This window comes from Rhinolophus sinicus, chromosome 3, assembly GCF_057876585.1.
Source record: "Rhinolophus sinicus isolate RSI-liver-muscle chromosome 3, RSI-T2T, whole genome shotgun sequence".
Taxonomy (NCBI): Eukaryota; Metazoa; Chordata; class Mammalia; order Chiroptera; family Rhinolophidae; genus Rhinolophus; species Rhinolophus sinicus.
Genome location: NC_142503.1, coordinates 51046306 through 51064605, shown reverse-complemented (window position 1 = coordinate 51064605; position 18300 = coordinate 51046306). Strand labels below are relative to the sequence as shown.

At 37.0% G+C, this 18300-nt stretch overlaps 1 protein-coding gene across 1 annotated transcript in view; it reads right to left on the bottom strand.

Annotated features, from left to right (window-relative positions):
* The window catches only part of JMY (junction mediating and regulatory protein, p53 cofactor), an 85539-nt gene that overhangs the window by 5545 nt on the left and 61694 nt on the right, over positions 1-18300 (bottom strand). The window contains exons 5-10 of the mRNA XM_019728183.3: positions 16728-16893; positions 16377-16564; positions 14787-14873; positions 6721-6816; positions 4928-5525; positions 3520-3830 (exon numbers count right to left, since the gene is read on the bottom strand). Coding sequence (XP_019583742.2) covers positions 3523-3830; positions 4928-5525; positions 6721-6816; positions 14787-14873; positions 16377-16564; positions 16728-16893 — 1443 coding nt within the window. The 3' untranslated portion in view covers positions 3520-3522. The remainder of the gene's footprint in view (positions 1-3519; positions 3831-4927; positions 5526-6720; positions 6817-14786; positions 14874-16376; positions 16565-16727; positions 16894-18300) is intronic.

Here is an 18300-nt window from a genome sequence, read left to right as displayed (position 1 = left end):
ATGTTCCCTCATACCTTTTGCAATATCCAGGATGAACACTGATAGTTTTTTCTTATAAATAACCATTTACACAAATAGTGTGCAGGAAACACTTTTTTTAAAAAAGGATATGCTTGTCTTCTTGAAGCAATAAAAATGAAAACAAAATTTAAATATGAATTTTGATCACTTAAAAGGCTGTATGTTAGACTCACTTTTATTTCTTTTACTGTAACATTTCATGTCAAAAATATATACTAAAAAGGAAAATACAATCTAAAATACTTCTCATACACTGCCAGTATAGTAAGAACTACTAAATAGCATCTTTAAAATTCAATAAGGAGCAGTTTTTGTTATATCGACATTTAGAGGACAGGATTAATATTGGTCTTTATCAGGACTTTTTAAAATTCAAAATAGTTGTGTTTGAGATTGATGAGCTTACCTATGGCACAGGAGCATTTATGAGACCTACTTGTCAGATAAAAGCTGACATGCACATGAATAAAATACTAACTTATTTTATTATAGTTCTGTATTATCTAATACCATAGCTACATGTGGCTATTGAGCACTTAAAATGTGGTTGGTGTGACTGGGACACTGAATTTTTAACTTGATTTAAATTAAAATCGGAAGCAGTATAAATATTTATCTATTAAATGTAATCTTGTGGTTTTTGGTAGGTCATTTCACTTTCACCACTGAATATTTAACATCCAAATTGAGATGTGTACGTTGTAATTTGCATGAGTAAATGTAAAATACACAATGGATTTTGAAGACTCAGTACAAAAAAATGTAAATTACACTGTCAATTTTTTACATTAAAAACATGTTGAGTAGTAGACTAATCAGGGGGATCACTCCATAAGTAATATAAATGTCTAACCACTATGCTGTAACAACTGAAATTAATATATTGAACATCAACTGTAATTGGAAAATAAAAAATAAAAGAAACATTTGACACCCCCCCCAAAAAAAAAAAAAAAAAAAAAAAACATGTCGAAAGATACTATTTTGGATATATCATGTAACATAAAGTATTAGTAAAATCAATTTCACCCATTCCTTTTTAAATGTGACTATTAGAACCTTTTAAATCCCATCTGTGGCTCACACTGTACTTCTACTGGACAGCCTCATTGTAGTTACTTCATGAGTTTAAGAAGGACCCCAAAGGAAACAAATTAGAAACTCAATAAATAAAAAATCTACATAATTATATCTATTTCCTTATGTGGAGAAATACCCTTCTAGGACACTATTACCTATAGCTACCTCTGGGAAGAGGCAGGATGAGGCAGAACAGGGGACTTTCGAAAAAAAGTATGTAATTACATTAATAATTTAAAATCTGTAAGAAAGTAGCTAATTAATAATAGGAAATACAAATAATAGCCCTTTTTGCTACCTGTAGAGAAGTATCTAGAAGTTCAGCCTTTGAAAAGTATTTCCCAAGACCACACAAGGCAGTGCTATCCAGCTCCTTTATCACTGCCTCTCAGTCTGCAGGGATTATAACCGGTCCATGGTTCGCTTGTGGTATAGCGTACATTTGGTCTTTTAAAAATGGTCTTGCAAATAACTGAGGACATACATTTTCTGGAAATATTTCATTGTTTCTCTCAACATTATATACTACATACACCAGCCAAAAAAGTCAGCCAAAAAGGGGAAAAGTTTTAGGCAATTTTCAAAGTGGTATCCATCATGGACATATTCTTAACATCTGATATAAGGCAAAACTAGCAGCCAAAAGCTATAAATAACATCCCAGCCACTTGAATATATGAAATTCTGCTGCAGTGTCTATGCGTTGGGCAGGACCTGGTGGGAGGAAGAAGACAAACAGGGATGGGCTGGCCTGAGCAGCTGCTGACAGGACATGTACCCTGACTGGGCCACTGTAGGCAATTCTCATGAAAGGACTAAATACTCATTTATGTCAAGGCCCAGCTGTGGATTAACCAGTCAGCGCTAAAATGGTAGTTTCAGGCACGGGCTTAGCAGCTCACTGAGAAGATACAAGCAGAAGTAGACAAGGGAATAAGTAGCAAGCACTGCACTGACTATTTACAAATAGCTAGTGTGGGAAAGATTTCCAGTCACACACACCTGGGTTTCTAGACACTTTCACACACTGAGTAGACACACTGATACATTGACAGCCCTCTACAAAGCATAGTGTACATATGTACAGGCACAAATGGTTTGAAATTATTTTGGGATCCAAAAATAGTAATTATACAAAGTGATGGATTGAATCTCTATAAATAACAGGAAAAAAGGATACCAACAGCTCAAGACCCATGGCAGGACAGCGGGACTGGAACGTTGGCTGAAGCACATTAAAGGTAACACACAACTACTTATCAAGGGGAATTGGGTGGTTTTTTTCACCCATTTTGTTAAGCTACTGGTCTGTGCAGATGCTGCTAGGGAGGGTGGGGTTGGGAGTGTAGAAGAGGAACATTGGACACATGCCTAAAACGAACAGGTAAAAATGCTTTTAGTGTATTTGATATCCACGATAATATCTCTGAACAGGTAATCAATATAAAAATTAATAACATAGTTTATATTTTTTTTGTATTATATCTTCAAAATCCAGATGTATTCCTGCATATACATCAGGTCTACTTGGTCAGGATCCTGGGAGTAAAGGCCAGGAATCTGCATTTTTAATAAGCTTTCCCCGTAATTCTTATGATCAGGCACATTTAAGAATCACCATAACATATAAATTTATTAGTCCTTTACTTACTACCTCTGGGACTATGAGTCTTCCCCTTTTGGTAAGTATTATGAAGCCATATACTATTTAATTTATAGTACGGGTTATCTTTACTGATTCTATATATTTAGCATAATTTGTGCCACATTACTTTATAACTAGATTAAAAAATATTGGAGTACAACCCTCTATTACCTTAGGAGAATGCCAAATATGTAACCAATACCCACAGGGGTCCTTGATAAAATATGTATAATTTTTATGTATTATGTTAACTGCAATTTTAACTAAACAATGTAGTAACTATGATAAGCCTTAAAATGGTAAACCTTAGTTTTAAAGGCTTCTCAAAAGCTAAGTAATCAGATGATACAATTTATTTTAGACTGACCTTAGAAAATTCCTTTGCAGGCAGCTAATAAAACATCGAAATTCAATGTGCATAACAGTTTGTAACCAAAATACTTCAGTTATAAAAAGCCTTTTGTTTTTTAAACCTAGAATAAGACTGTCACATTACTAGGAGTTATCCTCTTTACTTGGGATATGGCTGTACTGAAGAAATTTTTAATGAGCAGGATATAAAACACAGGATTTATAAAGCAGTGTCTTGCTTTTCTATAAAGTTTCTAGAAACTACAGAAGGAAAATCTGAAGTTTACAAATTTATAATCCAAACTATAATTGAGCTGAATTAATAAATAATAAACCTGAGACTCTATAAAATATAACAGACCTCATCAGTCAATATATAAGCGGTATTACCAAGTGCTACTGAAGAAAATAAGACCATTTACTTGTTAGTTTTCCCAGTCTGTGCAAGGCAAAGCCTCCTCTTCATCCTCTGACTCAGGGGATGCTTCTTTGATTCTTCTAAGAGCTTCATGGATGCTCCGTGTTAGAGGGTCTGTGTCAGGCAGAAGTGTGAAGGATTCTCTCAAAACTTCCTTCTGTACCTTCTTCAATTTTACCCCCTTTCTTATTTGTGCCAAGATATTATTACTGTCATCTTCATCAGGGAAAGGAGGCAGAGTTCGCTGTTCAACCTTTTTCAGATGAAAACTACCACGCTTCAAGGAAGCTAGCACCTCGTCCATGGGTGAGCTCACTTTAGAAAATGAAAGAGAACAATTACAGTTAGGATCACACTTAAGAGGCAAACTATGTAACCTGTAGACTTCAGGACTGTGATAGCCCAGGACACTGGGAACTCCATCTATAAAATGGACCATGAAGCATGGACAGAAGGTTGCCAGAGCACAGGGATCCTAACTGTGCTTATTAAAAAGAAATCCCAACACTCAAGTTCCATGTCAGGTATTGCTGGTATTCCTATCATTTCTCATGTGAGAGAAGGGAGCACATTGGAGGCCGGGAAGTGGTCTTTAGGAATATAGTTGAGGCTTCCAAGGATTTCCAAACTGTACCAGCTCAATCTAAATTCAGGCAGTGACTGGGTTACACATTTTAATTTAAAAAAATTAAATTTTGGTTCATTACAGTGATTTCTTTTCATTTGGTTGTTTTATGTATGAAATTCTGCTCGGGTTATGGTAAAAAAATATTTTATAGGATGGTCTCCCAGATTAAAATGTAACATGTAAAGTGTTTTATATAATGTTTTCCCTATGCAAACTAAAGCTCCTTAAGGTCTAGGGTTATTCTGTTCTTTTCAAAAGTAGCTTTAAGGCATATCTGACATGCAATAAATAGTACCTATTACTACCTATTCCTTTTTTGCTTCTTTATAGAAAGAGTATACCAAGGTCCTCAATAAATGTGACCAGATGTTACACTGCCTTGCTAATGTCATCCTACTGTGCTAGTCCTGACCAGATGGCTTACCTCTGATGTGAATATCTTTCTTGCATTTCCCAGGTTTAAAATCAGACTTTCTAACTCAAAAGGACCACCTACTATGTATTACCAAACAGATCCATTATCACTTCAGAAGATATATTTTTAAAAACATGCCTAACAGCTAATGAAGGTATGCATTTCTATGTCTATACACATTTGTCGATGTGCAATGGACACTGGTGGGAATTCTGCCCTGCTGTCACCTTGAAAACCCGTTTGCTATCAAATACTGCCCCGAAATAAAATGTTTTAAGTTCTGTAAGGTCCTATGAAATAAAAAGTCCTTTGATTATATACCTTACTTTAATTCAACAGATGAACACAAAAATATCTCTTTTAACTTACCTCTCCTCCTCTGTAAACCTTCAGCAGTCTTTTTGAGCTTCTTCCTGGCACTGACCAGCTGGCTACTATCAAAGAGGTGTGCTGAAGGGGCACTTGCAGACTTAGGGATCCTCTTCTCATTTCCCTCCATTCTAGGCAGACCTTTCTCCAGTGTCTCTGGGGTGTTGTCCTTAGCAACAGGCAGAGGTGGTGGTGGGGGAGGGGGAGGAGGAGGTGGTGGGGGAGGTGGTGTTGGAGGAAGAGGTGGTGGGAGTGGATCTGTGGTGAGAGAACCTGGTTCAAGGTCAGTATTATTCAAAAGTGGAAGAGAAACAGTGGGAGGCAGTTCCGAGGTAACACCACTGAGAGGTAATGAAGTGGCTTCAAGTTGTACTAATGAAGTATCTTCAAGTTGTGTGAGGATTTCGGCTTCTGTTGTATGTGATGATCCAAGCTTGCCTCTTCCTTCCTCCACCTCTTCACTTTTCTCTTCTACTTGTAGCACTCCTGGTAGCGATTCGGACTGGTCCTCACAGGGCACAGGACTGGTGGCACTCCTTCTTCTTGCATGAGCCAGTCGTAACCTGGTCGATTTAAGTATGACTTGGCCAGGGTACCTCTAAAAAAATCAGAAGTTATCATAACTGGTTAAATTATATTAAAACTACTTGTGAACAAATGGCTATCTATTTTGTCCCTCAAATGCAAGATGTTATTTTGGAGCTTCTGTTAATTTTCAGGGAAAATTCTTTAATAAAGTTATACAGAAAACCAGAACACCAAAGAGTAATACCTTTCAGTCATCACCAAACTCTCTTATTTACTTCTTATCAAATCCTTTATCAAGGCTTTATCCCCTTTATCTACTTAAGTCAACTGTTCAAAATTACCACCTGATTTGAAAAAAGGTCTTTACTGAATAAAATGATGAATTTAAATGGAAAAATAAAAGCACTGTAAACTACACAACATAAATGATGTCAAACATATATATGCGGAAAACAAAGGGACTACTATTAGTTTCTTACATGTATTTGCAAATGCTTGAGTACTGATATACAGAACTCTCATTCTATATTTTTACTATAGTAAAACTTAGCATTAATGCATACTTAACTCAAGGCTTATCCTTGTATTAAGAACCCTGCCCCGTCTTTCACTATAATACTCAACCCTTTCACTATAATACCAAGAGAACTTAGATCAAAAACTTTCTTCGCCTATAGGATGGTCCCTCACCACAGATAGCAGAAGCAAGGCTCCTGAGCACTTTAACAACTAAAACCATTCAGCTTAAGCACAGTTCCAAGGAAATATTTAGCTGCTGTGATATCAGTGTCCATAGTCATGGGTTAGTCTGGTGAGAGAACTGCTGAAGCATTTCTCATACTATATGTTGGTCTACCCTCTAATTCTGCCACTGGTCATTTCCACAGATTATTACTGTAGGTTGATGTATATGGCATTAATAACAAGTTGATGCTTGAAATGGACAGTTGGCTCTGACCTAACAATTTTATAAAATTCAAGAAGAATCCAGGCTTCCCAGAGGTCTTGACCATTCCTCTTATACTACACTGAAGTGGTAGCCCAAGGGTCACAAGAATATTAATTCTGGAAACAACCAGAGCAAGGTAGCCATGTAATCAAAACATTAATTTAAAAACATAACAAAACGGACTGCCGTGATTATATTATTTTCTAAATAAGGAAAACCAAGCTTTTCTCATACAAAGAAATCCTACAATAGGAGAGTGTATCTAGCTCTGTTTAAAAAGCAATGGAAAATAATAAATTGATCATACTTTTATTACCTGTTTAAAAGTTCGAAGTCTATCCAGTGTTCTCTGTCTTTCTTGGCTAACCCAGGCAGTTTTTCTTTCTTCTTCATCATGTACTTTTTCTCTCTTCTGGTAAAAAATTAACAGTAATTCCATTATGATGTGTCCCGTTCCTTTTTATCATTAATAGAACTTTTTATAGGTATTCAGGCAGAAAAACCAGGTCTCATACGGGGGTGGGGTTGGGGGTAGGGGTTACCTCAGGCCTCACCACTGCAACATTCACTGCTATTAAGAGTGTGGCAATGTCTCCAAAATTTTGGTGAAGAGCAAACTGACAGTATGACCCAGCCAAATTGTCCTTCATGTATAAAGGAAACAGACAAGCATTCCCCAAACATGTCAGAACTCAGAAAATACAGCAACCATGAAACTTTCCTGAAATAGTATCTTAATTAAATCTAACTCCAAGATGAATCAAAATAAACTCAGGAAAAGAGAAGTTGTGGTGGGGAGTACTTACATGATGGTAACATAAGGTAACCCAAAATGGGTTTCTGTTAACATTCTGTTTATCAATCTGGGTTCTGGTTATATAGGTATATTATTCATCGTGTGAAAATTCTTCAAGTTATACACTTACGAGTTGTACACTTTTCTGTATGTGTGTGTGTATGTATATATATATATATATATATTATATATGTGTGTGTGTGTGTGTGTGTGTGTGTGTGTATATATATATATATATATATATATATATATATATATATATATATTCCTTCAAAAAAGCAATAAAAGGTTTTCCTGGGGCCGGCCGGGTGGCTCAGGGAGTTGGAGTTCCGTGCTCCTAACTCTGAAGATTGCCCATTCGATTCCCACATGGGCCAGTGGGCTCTCAACCACAAGGTTGCCGGTTCGACTCCGCAAGGGATGGTGGGCTGCGCCCCCTGCAACTAGCAACGGCAACTGGACCTGGAGCTGAGCTGCGCCCTCCACAACTAAGACTGAAAGGACAACAACTTGACTTGGAAAAAAGTCCTGGAAGTACACACTGTTCCCCAATAAAGTCCTGTTCCCCTTCCCCAATAATAAAAATCTTAAAAAAAAAAAGGTTTTCATAACAAAGTATTGTTTTCTGGTCAAGATGATGAAGTAGATAAACACAGTGTTGCATCCTCTCACCACGTCAAAATTACAACTAAACTACAGAACAAGAATCATCTGAAGTCTAGTGGAACAGAAATCCTACAGATATACAGAAGCCACGTCAAAACTGGTAGGAAGGGCAGAGAAACGGAAAGGGCTGGTCCCTTACCCACATGCAGTTAAAAATCGGGAAGGGTATCTCAACTGTAGAGGACCTCTGGAGAAGCGAGGAGTCCAGGCACACACCAGGTTCCCCAGCCCAGGGTTCCAGTACTGGGAAGAGAAGTCCCCATAACGTCTGGCTGTGAAAACCAGTGACACTGTAGCTGAATGAGACGGAGGGCTCCTGGAGTCTGAGAGCTGGAGGGGCAGCATTCTCCTAGACAGAAGTGCTGGCAGAATCCGTCACTTCTTTGTTGAGCCCTTCCCTTTCCCAGCTGCCATATCTGAGTCTCCATTAACCTGGTTAACATGACCCACCCCACCCTGATGATTCCTGATACCACACCCCACTAAGCTTACAGGCCCACCCAAGCCACTTCTAGTGGCTAGTCCATACAAACAGCCTGTCTTGGCTCATGCTATGGACTTTTCTAACACCTCTCAAAGGTTCACAAACCCCAAACAAGTAGCATCTGGCCGTGGCATGCCCCGTACCTCTTGCTGAGCAGTTCCAAGCCTGGCATTGATGGCAGCTTGCCTCAGTTTGCAACTCACAAGGTGTGATCACAAAATACAGTGAATGTTTAAATAAAAAAAATTTTTGCAGGAAAAGACACTGCCATTAATCCCCCTCAAAATACTCCCCCTCACTTTTAACACACTTATCCCATCTTCTTGCCACTTTTTGAAGCAGTTCTGGAAGTCCTCTTTCATGAGTGTCTTTAGTTGTGCTGTTGTGGCTGCCTCCATGTCCTGAACTGATTCAAAATGTTTTCCATCCATGGTCATTTTGACTTTGGGGAAGAGCCAGAAGTCGCATGATGCCAGATCCGGTGAATAAGGTGGATGAGGGCATACTGTGATGTTTTTATTTGACAGAAATTGCCATACCAGAAGTGATGTGTGACGGAGTGTTGTCATGATGGGAGGATGAAATAAAGACACTCAGGAAAGAGGACTTCCAAAACTGCTTCAGAAAGTGGCAAGAACAATGGGATAAGTGTGTTCAAAGCAAGGGGAAGTATTTTGAGGGGGATTAATGGCAATGTGTCTTTTACTGTAATAATTTTAAAATTTAAACATTCACCATGTTTTGTGATATCTTGTAGCCTCTTCCAGGAACCTCCAATCCCAGCATGGGTGTTGGCCATCTGTGGATTGCTTTATGGCTCATTCCAGGTGGCCCTGGGCAGGGCACAGGCTGCAGCTGAGCTTGGTTTGCAGCAGGGCCCCTCCCAGGAGGCCCTGGGCTGGCACGCCTCAGGAACAGCTTCAGACTGAGCAGGAGCACCACCTGGCACTCCAAGGATGACATACCAAAAGGGCTGATTGGGCAGATGCCAGAGCCCTGCTAAAGTTCTATGGGGTCAGCATCTGTACAACAGCTCCTCCACTGTAGTCACAGCCTGAGGGTCTATCAGCCTGAGGGTCGATCCCTCCTACTGATGTGCAAACAGCAACCAAAGCTCAACTACAACAAGAGGGCACACACAACCCACACATGGGACACACCTGGAATACCTGGCTCAAGTGACCAGGAAGACTGAACCACTGAGACCCACAGCACACCTATTACATAAGACCACTCAACTAAGATCAGAAGATATAGTAGCCCTACCTACTGTGTTTCCCCAAAAATAAGACCTAGCCGGACAATCAGCTCTAATGTATCTTTTGGAGCAAAAATTAATATATGACCCAGTCTTATTTTACTGTAAGACTTGGTCTTATATAATTATAATATAATGTATACAATATAATTATAAAATAATATAATGCCAGGTTTTATATTAATTTTTGCTCTAAAAAATGTATTAGAGCTTAGTGTCTGGCTAGGTCTTATTTTCGGGGAAACACAGTAATACACGGAAACAAACACAGGGAGGCAGCCAAAATGGGAAGACAAAGAAACATATCCCAAATAAAAGAACAGAACAAAGCTTCAGAAAAAGAACTAAACAAAATGCAAATAAGCAATATACCAGATTCAGAATTCAAAACACTGGTTATAAGGATGCTCAGTGATCTGTGAGAACCTCAACAAAGAAACAGGAAACACAAAAACAGAGATAGAAAACAAAAAAGAACCAATCAGAAATGAAAAAATGTAATAGCTGAAATAAAGAATACATCAGAACGAATCAACAGATTAGGTGAAGCAGAGGACTGAATTAGCAATTCAGAAGATAAGTTAGCAGAAAATACCCAATCAGAACAGCAAAAAGAAAAAACAATTCAAAAAATGAAGATAGTTTAATTTAAAGGGATTCTAGGACAATACCAAGCGTACCAACACTCGTATCATAGGGGTACCAGAAGGAGAAGCGAGAGCAAGGAATTAAAAACCTAGGTGAAGAAATAATGACGGAAAATTTCCCTAACTCAGTGAAGGAAATAGACATATAAGCCGAAGAAGTGCTGAGTTCCAAACAAGATGAACCCAAAGAGACCCACACCAGGCTGCAACATAATTAAAATGTCAAAACTTAAAGACAAAGAGAGAATCTTAAAAGCAACAAGACAAAAGCAATTAGTTACTTACAAAGGAACTCCTATAAGACTGTCAGCTGATTTCCCAACAGAAACTTTTCAGGCCAGAAGGAATTGGCACAAAATAAGTGATGAAAAGCAAGGGCCTACAACTAAGACTACTCTACCCATCAAAGCTATCATTTAGGATCAAAGGACAAATAAAGAGCTTCAAAGAATGAAATCTTGCCATCTGCAGCAACATGGATGGACCTATAGGATATTATGCTGAGTGGAGTAAGTCAGACAGAGAAAGAAATGCTGTTATGATTTCACATATATGTGGAATCTAAAGAGCAAAATAAACAGACAAAATAGGGACAGACTCATAGCTACAGAGAACATTTTGAGGGCTGCGAGATGGGAGAAGGGTTGGTGGAATGGTTGAGGAGGGGAAGGAATTAAGAGGTACAAATTGGTAGTCACAAAATGGTCATGGGGATGTAAAGTATAGCATAAGGAATATAATCTATAATATTGTAATGGTTATGTATGATGTCAGGTGGGTGCTAGATTTATTGGGGTGATGACCTTTTAGGTTGTATGAATGTCTAATCATATTGTGCACCGGAAACTAATATAACACCGTACATCAACTGTTAATTGAAAAATAAAAAAAGTTATTTAAAAAACAAAAATAAAAAAAAGTTGTTTTAAGAAAATGAGAACAGACAATGACTGAGCAGGACATATAACAGAGCATGGAGGAAGTAGGTAAAAGAAGCCATTGTGAGCAAAATAATCGAAAAAGGTCTGATAAGTTTCCATAAACTACAGCTTAGAAGTATTCCATGTGTACTTTCTTGAAATGAAACCCAAGATTTATGAGTGTGGTTACATGAGACAAGAATCCATTTTTTAAAGGGGAGAATTGACTTGTTTCCTAACCACCATTTCCTTCCCTTACCCAATTTATCTCTGAGCTTCAAAAACAATAGTAATTTTACATTTTTAAAACTATTCTGTTTTAGAGTTTACTATCAGGTAGTAAACTTCCTTCAGCTTACATATTTAATTTGCAAGGATTTCTAAAAGAAATTTTTGTAACAATAAGGCTAAAATCTAGAGTTCTACCTTTTAAACAATCTACTACCCAAGAAATTTTGATAAAGACAGCTGGTAAAATCAGCTTTGAAAAACAATTTAAGCCAACTTTCATTTTCTTCTATCTATGTATGTGAATGATGACTATATGGTTAATAGATTCATTCTCCCACAATGAGGTATTCCACCCAAAGGTGGTATTAGGCAAATTTAATTACGCAGATGACATATATCTTTGAGATTCCCTCAAGTATCAATTTCCTAATTTTCACTCCTCTTTGCCCCATAAAATTCTTTCAGAAAGGATTTGATATTCATTTTTCAAAGTTAATTAGTTATGCCATCCAGCAAAGTACTGGCATTTCATTAGATCTTTATGGAATGTGGAACAAATTCTAAGTGTGGAACCTAAATTAACAAGCTGCCAGTGCAGGTACTGATGGTGACAGTAGGGGGCATTCTCATATGTCCCCTGTTCTGTTGGCCCATTGTCTAACCTTCCTTACAAACCAGTTTTTGACCCATGAAGATAGTAATGAAAAATAAAAGTGCAATAATTAATTTTGTTATTTCTACCCTCTAAGAAAAAGATGAATCACATAGTTAATGGGTAGAGTGGCTACTTTTATGTGTTTAAAATCAAGAGTAAGGAACTTTAGCTCACATGTGCCGAAGTGAGCTTATGTTATCAAGTAAGAAAAATCAAAGCTCTTCGCCTTTAGTGTGACACTAAGGAAAGAGAAATTTTAAGTAAGTACATATAGTGATATGGTCATGTCGGAATTTCTATTATGTAATGAAATACAAATTATCGGTGTTGACTAAGACATATGTGTCTGAAAAGACTATTAGGATAATATACTGTAGACATGATGAGGTACAGCAATACTAGGGGTGAAAGGTTTTTAATGTGATTTTTCTACAAAATGAACTAATGATCTCAGCATACTACAAACGGGAACTTCCTCAACTTGATAAACATCTACAAAAAACCCTATTGCTAGTATCATACTTAATGCTGAGACACTAGAAACTTTCTTGTTAAAAGATCAGGAAAGACAAAGATATCACCTCTGACCATTCCTTTTCAGCATCCTACTGGAAGTCCTAGCTAATGCAACAAGAAAAGCAAATAAAAGGTATACAGATTGAGACAGAAGAAATAAAACTCTTTATTTGCAGATGACATGATTGTCTCCGTAGAGAATTCGAAAGAACTGACAAAAAAACTCCTAGAACTAGTAAGTGATTATAGCACGTTTGCAGGATACAAGGTTGACATATAAAAATAAACTGCTTTCTAATGTACCAGCAACAAACAACTGGAGTTTGAAATTAAAAACTGTTTACATCACCACTACAATACAATTTATATTACCACCAAAAAAAAAGAGAAGAAAGAAAAAAAGATAAGATAGACTTAGGTACAAATCTAATAAAATATATACAAGATCTATATGAGGCAAACTACAAAACTCTTATAAAAGAAATCAAAAAACTAAATAAATGGATATTAATTTCTTGTTCACTGATAGGAAGACTTAATAATGTTTTCAATTATTCCAAATTTGATCATAGATTCAGTACAATCTTAAATCAAAATCCCAGCCACTTATTTAATGGTTATCGATAAGGTGATTCTAAAGTTTCTTTAGAGGGGCAAAAGACCTAGATCAATAAAACTGGATAGAGAGCTCAAAGTAGACCTACATAAATATAATCACCTGATCTTTAAAAGAGCAAAGGTAATTCAATGGAGAGTGTACAGTTTTTTCAAATGGTGCTAGAACATAGACATCCATGTTAAAAAAAAAAAAAGTTTTTAGCCACAAACCTTTTCCCTCCAAAGTAACTCAAATAGTAATTCAAAATGGATCAGAGACCTAAATGTAAAATGCAAAACTATAAAGCTCCTAGAATACAAGATAGGAGAAAATATAGATGACCTTGGGTTTGATGACTTTTTAGATACAACATCAAAGATATGACCCATGAAAGAAAGACTGGTAAGTTGGACTTCATTAAAATGAAAAGTTCTGCCCTGTGAGAGATACTGTCAAGAGAATGAAAGGACTAGGCACAGACTGGGAGAAGATATTTGCAAAAGGCATATCTGATAAAGGACTGCCATAGAGCATATACAAAGAATTCTTAAAACTCAACAATAAGTAAACAACCCAGTTAAAAAAGAGCAAAAGATCTGAACAAACACCTGACCAAAGAAGATATTCAGATGGCAAATAAACATTATGAAAAGATGCTCAACATCATATGCCCTTAGGGAATTGCAAACTAAAAAACCACTACACACCTATTAGAATGGCTAATATCCAAAACACTGGCAAATGCCAAATGCTGGTAAAGATGCAGAGCAATAGGAACTCTGATTCACTGCTAATGGGAATGCAAAATGGTACAGCCACTTTGGCAACATCCTTCAAAATGTAACGTACTCTTACCATATGATCCAGCAATCATGATCCTTTGTTATTTACCCAAGAGTTGAAAACTTATGTACATACAAAAACCTGTATGGTGTTTACAGCAGCTTTACTCACAATTGCCAAAAACCTGGAGGTCACCAACATGTCCTCCAGTATGTGAATGGATAAATGTGGTACATCCAAGGAATGGAATATTATTCAGTGCTAAAAAGAAGAGCTATCAAGCCATGAAAAGACATGGAAGAACCTTAAAGGTATATTACTAAGTTAAATAAGCCAATCTGAAAAGGGTACCTACTGCATAATTCCAACTAAACATTCTGGAAAAGGCAAAACTATGGAGACAGTAAAAAGATCAGAGGTTTGGGGAGAGGGATGAATAGGTAGAGCACAGAGAATTTTTAAGGCAATGAAAATACTTTGTATACTATTAATAGTGGATTCATGTCATTACACATTTGTCAAGACCAACAGAACATGTACTCCAAGAATGAACTCCGATGTAAACTATGGATTTTGGGAGATGATGTGCTAGTTAGTGTTGGTTCACTGACTGTAACAAATGTACACTTATGTGGGATTTGGCTGGTAGGGGAAGCTGTGCATAGGTGTACTTTTTGTCTAGAACTGCTCTAAATTATATTTACAGATATATAGTGAACTGTTTCTAACATCTACATATAACATGTTTTTATTCTTTATAGATTTTATTCACTTTGATACATGTAAAAATCAAACTTTTGTTCTAAGTCTCCAAGAGTTCAAACTTACTAGTTGTAGTGTGTGATGGGTTCTATATTCCTCTTCACTCCGAAGGCGCTGTTGGAATTTTTCATTGTGTTTTGCAATACAAATTTCCTATAAATAGAAAAAATATGTTTTAATATAAGTGAAACCTAAAAGATTTGAAATACCATACCAGGCTTTACTTGATAAGTTCAATTTTAATCTTAACATATATCTACATAGCAAAATACCAAGTAAACCACCTCTGGATTCTCATCTGGAGTTTGAAGCAGCATAAGCCAAATAATTAGGATCTTAAAAAGACTTATCTATCAAACTATTAAACCTTCTCTAGAACTCCTGATTTCTCTCTTTTTTTTTTTTTTTGGAGGGGGAGGGATGGGGCAAGGTAGAGTGGAAAGGGGTGTCCTTAGATAATCTCAAGGCTCTTTTTCAATTCTGAAATCTGTGGCCAAAAGATTCTAAGTCTTACTGTACTCTTTAAACTACTCTGGGTAAAAAGGGATGTACAACTCTTGGCTTAAAGTCTGTATTCTTAAGCTCTAAGGAGTTAAAAACATGACTTTGCCCAGATTGGTTTAAACAATATCATGAAATCTGAATCTTCTAGTCACAGACTTCAGAACTAAGAGAGACCATAAAGACTAGAAAGTCAGAATTATAAAAAAAAATAAAGGTATGCTTTTTCTAATCACATAGATAAAAAACATAAAAATATAAAATAGCAGATATGTGCTTCTTTACAAAATAATGCACTATCATCTGCTAACTTTTTAGTGGCACTATGCTTCATTTTCCCTGGGTCCTTCTGGAGAACTCCAGATAAAAGAGTCTACATTAGTTTCCAACACTCTCAAACTATACCAAAAGATTACTCTTCTAACCAGAGAAAGATACTTAAGGAATGACCTTTCAGCTAATAAACTTTTAAAAAAAAATTTTTAAGTTTATTGGGGTGACAATTGTTAGTAAAGTTACATAGATTTCAGGTGTACAATTCTGTAATACATCACATTGTGTGTTCACCACCCAGAGTCAGTTCTCTTCTTTTTAAGCAAATGTTTATATCATATTCTTCACCCACACTGGGTTGAGTCTATTGTCTAACAAGTATTAAGCATGAAATGAGCCTATCTAGGGCAGTCTTGGGCAGTCTGGGGGGCGGGGGGAACAAAGGCAGTAAGTAGTGACATAATATAGTGATATAATGACTCAGGCTTCTAAGTCACACAGACCTAGGATAGAATCCTACCTTTGCCCTATACTAACCACTTTTCCTTGGATCATTTATTTAACTACTGGACACCTTGGTTCCCTGGGTTATAAAACAAGGACACAGGTTCACAATCCCTTATCCAGAATTGAGATCAGATGTGTTTTGAAATTAAATTTTTTTCAGATTTTAGAGAGGTGCTATGTTACATATACCATATATTACCCAGTAACTCCAGAAAAATATGAAGAAGCACCCCATAACAACTTACTTCATTTTTGGAAATATGCAAATATTAGTGACAAACTGGGTTAGAATTATTAGCTATGGATCAGGGATTAAGTAATGAACAAAAGATTTAAAATCAAGGTTAGATAGTCAATACTTAACCTATTATATACCTTTTTATTTCTGAGGTAGGCTTTCTTGGCTGAAACCCGTCCACGTCTTGCTTCCAGCTGGCGTGCTTTCTGCTGAAGTTTCTGTAACTCTTCTCTCTGTAAATGCACTGACGCTGCCAACTCTTCCTTCTCCAGCATGGCCTCCATGCTTTCATAAGTGTCATAGTACACCACTTCATCTCTCTTTTCTGTTAGAGAACAGCAATAAGGGGCAGTGGTTAAGAGCATGGGCTGCAGAGACAAAACAGGGTTCTAACCCACTTACTGGCTCTATAACCTCAGGCAGAGCCATTACTTCTGGTGATGTAGTCAATCTTTTTGTGGACTTATGTGGTTAAATGTACACCATACCTGATATAAGTCTTTTGATGCTTTCCAGTTGTGCTGTCAATAGTAACTCTTCACACTTCAAGATTTCAAACTGCACTTCATACAACTGAAGTTGCAGATCATAATAATCAGCTTCTAACTGATCCAATCGGGCTATGGCTTCTGTACCACCCTGCAAACTCTGCATCTGCATCGAAAATAAAAATAAGAACATTTCTAGTCGGTGGGGACAAGAAAAAAGAAAATCACATTATAATTAGAAATGAAAACTAATCAGACAGGATAAATCCATGTCGCAACTGTTCTAAGAAAAACCTATAGGCAAGAAATGAAGATTTTTAAAAAGATACAAAAACCGTGATAATCAAAACATGTGATTTTAGAAATAACTAGGCAAACATGGTAAAAATAAGGTCTTACCTTATTTTTATATTACAACTCATTCATATTTAGGATAGTAATACACTATTCTAATTGTCCTGACAAATATTAATGGTGTCCCTTTTCACTCTCACAAGTGAGTGCTAGCTATACAGTAATCCTTTCCATATAAAATATATGAATAAGATTAGGCCATAATCAGACAGACACAACAGAGTTTGGTCAACCCCACACATCCTGGGCTTTGTTTTGCTCTATGGTCACAGTCTGGCTAGCTTCTAGATCAGACTAGAGAGCAAGGTGAGTGGGTGTGAGCGGAGCAGCACGACAGAACTGCTTTTCATGGAAATCCTTGCAATTTAGTGATAGTGATCACTATTAGTATCTTTAAATAAATGTACTCAGGGTCCTACTATGAACCTAAGGTGGGATTCAGAAAGTTCTGTGCATGTCTCATGAAGTGGTGGGTGGTCTTGCATGAGGTTTGCTTGGTTGGTTTTCAGTTCTAAAGAGAAAGAAAAAGAGATTTTGCCAGGCATCAGAAGAAAATCACTATAGGGGAAGGTATGCATCAGACATTGGTTCCTAATGCCACGATTTCCACATATTCCTGTTTGGCTCTATGGAGAAAGGTAGCTGCAAGAAGAAGCTGATGGAATAGCTTTTCATGAGTCTGTAAGATATGAAGTACAAGCATAGTTTTCGATGAGAGAGTAACCATTCTTCCAAGGACATTTCTTCTAAGAACATGGCACCACCACTCTGGCAGTTTAAAAGTTCATGCTTAGAAGTTCCAGGAGACCCCTGGCACAGGTTATCAGTTTGCTGGGAACTAGCAGCGTTGGTGAGGAGGCCCTGTCCTCAAGTGGTATCCCAGGGAGTGGCTACCAAAGGGAGTGGGGGAGGAATCAAGAGGAAAATGAGAGCAATGTTTATGAGCTCATATGTGACATCACCTGGGGATTCCAGAATAATAGGAAAATAGTTCCTGGTAGTCCTGGGACAACCATGGCAGCAAAAACAGTGAATTCTTATTGCTACAAAATAATCCCTTCTGGCTGGTGAAACATATTAGCATATAAAGACAGTATGTTTTAAACAAGATTCTAGCCTTTACAGTCCAGATGTCTACACACTCTTACCCAATGAGTAACATGTTTTTCTTAGAATATAATTTCAAATTTCTTTAACAAAAATTTTGAACTGCAAAGCC